Source organism: Vombatus ursinus, unplaced genomic scaffold (assembly GCF_900497805.2).
Source record: "Vombatus ursinus unplaced genomic scaffold, bare-nosed wombat genome assembly UNPS02014893.1, whole genome shotgun sequence".
NCBI classification, from domain to species: domain Eukaryota; kingdom Metazoa; phylum Chordata; class Mammalia; order Diprotodontia; family Vombatidae; genus Vombatus; species Vombatus ursinus.
In genome coordinates this window covers 5,219,596-5,223,049 of record NW_020954671.1, presented here as the reverse complement: position 1 = coordinate 5,223,049, position 3,454 = coordinate 5,219,596, and the positions used below count along the sequence as shown (strand labels likewise).

The 3,454-nt window shown below is 38.1% G+C and overlaps 1 protein-coding gene across 1 annotated transcript in view; it reads left to right on the top strand.

Moving 5' to 3' along the window:
- CUNH14orf39 (chromosome unknown C14orf39 homolog) overlaps window positions 1–3,454 on the top strand; it is a 35,459-nt gene that overhangs the window by 10,216 nt on the left and 21,789 nt on the right. Inside the window, exons 8-9 of the mRNA XM_027842845.1 lie at window positions 582–673; window positions 1,768–1,904. Coding sequence (XP_027698646.1) covers window positions 582–673; window positions 1,768–1,904 — 229 coding nt within the window. The remainder of the gene's footprint in view (window positions 1–581; window positions 674–1,767; window positions 1,905–3,454) is intronic.

Below are 3,454 nucleotides of genomic sequence, written 5' to 3'. Positions count from 1 at the left end.
CTCCCTCTCCCTCTCTCTCTCTCTTTCTTCCCCAAGCTGGTTATGCAAGGATTACTCATGGGGCTATTATTATTCTGATCAGCATATGAGTTTTGATTTGCTCTGTCTCTGACTTGGGCCAGCTCCTCCTTCCTCAGGCAATCTAGTGACCCCCATTCCTGGGGCTTACCATATTGCTGCTAGATTTAGTGCCCATATACCTGATTAGGTTAACCCACTGAAGCTCAGAACTCCCAAGCTCTAGAGATCCCCCAGTCTCAGTTTCACCAATAGCAAGGATTACAGGTGTGCACCACCTGCCTGCCATTTTCTTTTTTAAAAAATGGGAGAAACCAATAGCCTTTTGCTTATAACCTCCTGCTTATAGGAAAGCTAGTGTAGAAGTTTTTCAAAAGCTAAGTTTGCCAGTGTAGTTGTAAAGAGCAAAATGGGAAACTTTTTCAACTATAGATTGGAAGTACAGAAAGTAGTAATATGGTTATATGTAGAACTTTAATGCCTATTAGTTACCACAAATTTGATATAGGTTCAGCATTTTTCAGAAATATTTATTTTGATGCTGTTGTGTTTTTAATTTTTAGCAGACTGCAAGAATTTCGGAAACGAAGAACCTTTCAGAAATCCTAGAAGAAAAAAGTAAAGAATTAAAAAAAACAAAAGAATTTAAAGACAGGTAAATTGTTTAATTTTACGTGAATGAAATATTCTGACTGTAAAATTATACAGTTCCTTGTATTATAAAGGCAGTACAGCATAGTGGATAGAGAGTCAGCCTTAGAGAGAGGAAGTTCAAAGAGGTTTAAGTTCCCCATCTCACATACTGCCTATGTGTGCTCTTAGTGCTCTTGCAGAAAAGGTGCTGCTCTGCATTGGGAGAAGGATTTTCTTTATGTAGGGCTTTTCTATATCCATCAGTGTGTACTGTTGTGTCATATAAAGGGGGAGAATTAGGCAGATTATAAAGTTATATTGGGAGTAAAATATTTACAGATGTATAAAAGAAATATATTGTGTGTATATGTATCTAAGTTGTGGGCTTCATTTGAAAGCCCAGAACACTTTCCCTCATCCGCTCCAATTACTTCCTCGTTTCCTTAAGGTCCCAACTAAAATCCCACCTTCTACAGGAAGGTTTCGTCAGCCCCTCCATTCCAGTGCTTTCTCTCAGTTAATTATTTCCCATTTGTCCTGTATAGAGTTTGTTTTGTATATATTTATTTGCATGTTGTCCCGCTCAAATTGTAAGCTCCTTGAGTGCAAAGACTGTCTCTTTTTGTATCCACAGGGCTTAGCACAGTGCCTGGCATAAAATAGGCACTTAACAAATGTTTATTGAATTGAATTGAATTGTGAAGAAATAAAGAAATATAGTGTTATGAAAATGGCACAGAAGTAAATAAGAAGTCCTAGATCTAGGCCTATTTTTTCCACTGACTATGTGACTGTGCGCAAGTTACTTAACCCTTTTCTATTTCACTTCTCTCATCTGTAAGATGAAAAGAATAGATTGTAAAGTCATAGTCATAGGATCTAGAACTGAAAGGGACCTTTATCATCAGGCCTTCTCATTTTGCAGTTAAGAAAACTGAGGCCCATGGAGGGTAGTGGTTTGCCAACATCACATAGATAGTGCAGGAAAGTTGGGTTTTGAACTCAGGTTCTCTGATGCCATAGCCAATGCTTTTTCTCTAAGGACACTTTGAGTTCTATTCTAAGTCCTATGATACTTGACTGATTTTTCGTATTTTAACTGCATTTTCTATTTAGAATTTTTGAAGAACATGGATATTTTCGTGTATTAGATGAGAATCTTCAAAATAGTCAACCCTTTCTTCCTTATAGTTCTCAGAACTTAGTCAGACCTGTAAGCAGTGAGAGACATTTCTCAGAACCAAGAGGAACAGGTAAAATCTGTGTTTACAACTAAATCATTTATTTTTCTTCTCTTATATCAAAGGCTGTCTCTCTATCCACTATGCCATGTTGCTTCTTACTGTACAGAGCATTATAAAATTTAAAAGTTAGATTATTCAATAAAAATAGAATAAGAAACCCTTTTGATAGGTTTCAATGTGAGATATCCCTTAAATAATACAATGAGCCCATTTTTGTCCTCTAGGCTGAGAAAGGTGCTTCTCTGCTCTTTCCTGAAGGCAAAAAGGAAATGAAAGTCCTATTTTAAGCACCTGTATTTTCTCTGAGGGAGACTAAAACCACAACCAGAAACAGTGCTCTGGTTGTACAATTGCCAGGATAGGGGAAATTATTATATCTATTAGAATATTGTTGTATGATTGGATTATGGACTAGGAGGTAAATTACAGCAGAGTGTAAGCATTTCAGTGACAGGAACTGTTTTTTTAACTTTGTATTATCAGTATAGTTAGGGGCTACTAGGTGGCACAGTGGATAGAGTGCCAGGCCCGGAGTCAGGAAGACATTTTCCTGAGTTCAAATCTGGCCTCAGACACTTAGTAGCTGTGTGACCCTTGCCAAGTCACTTAATCCTTTTTGCCTTAATCAACTGGATAAGGAAATGACAAACCACACTGTATCTTTGCTATGAAAACTCCAAATGGGGACATGAAGAGCCAGATGAAAAAACAACTGAACAACAATTATTTCTAGTGCACATCACAATGCCTTGCATATAATAGGCACTTAATGAGTGGTTATTGAATTGAATTAAATTGGAAAACAGAATTGCAGTGTCTGGGCTGCAGGGACTTGGCCCTTAATACTTCTTAGGCTGGCTCCTTTTAATAGGTCTGCAGATCAGCTAACCCATATCATCACTTTAAGTACGGATATCGATTTTCCCCACTGGCTCTTTCACTGATCACCTTGTAAGCTGAATTTTTGTTAGTGTGTTTGTATTTCACCAGGAATTATAATCAGGCTCATTATCATTCACAACAAAGATAACTATTATAGAGATAACATGGCATCATGTATAGTAAACTGACCTGGAAGCCAGGAAGTCCTCAGTTTATAATCTGCTTCTGCCTCATACAGGTTGTAACTCTAGATAAATCAGTTAAACTCTTGATGCTGTAGCCCAGGCCTGCACAACATATGGCCCATGGGCCATTTGTTGCCCACCAAAGGAATTTGGACAGTCCTTGAGAAATATAGGGTTCCCACTGTGCACTCTTTTGTTTATCACATTATCCGCAGACCAACCATCGTCAGTCTGTCTCCAGTCTAACCAATCTACAGCCCGAAGAAGTTTAACTTATTTTAATTTTGGCCCTTACCTAACTGCCAAGTTGTGCAGCTCTGCTGTAGCCATTTCTCTAAGACAGTACTTCTTAACCTTTTGTGTGTCATGGATCTTTTTGGCAGTCCAATGAAGGATATGGATCCCTTCTCAGAATGTTTTTAAATGCCTAAAATAAAATCCAGAGGCAACTAGGTGGTACAGTGGATAGAGCTCTGGCCTTGGAGTCAAAAG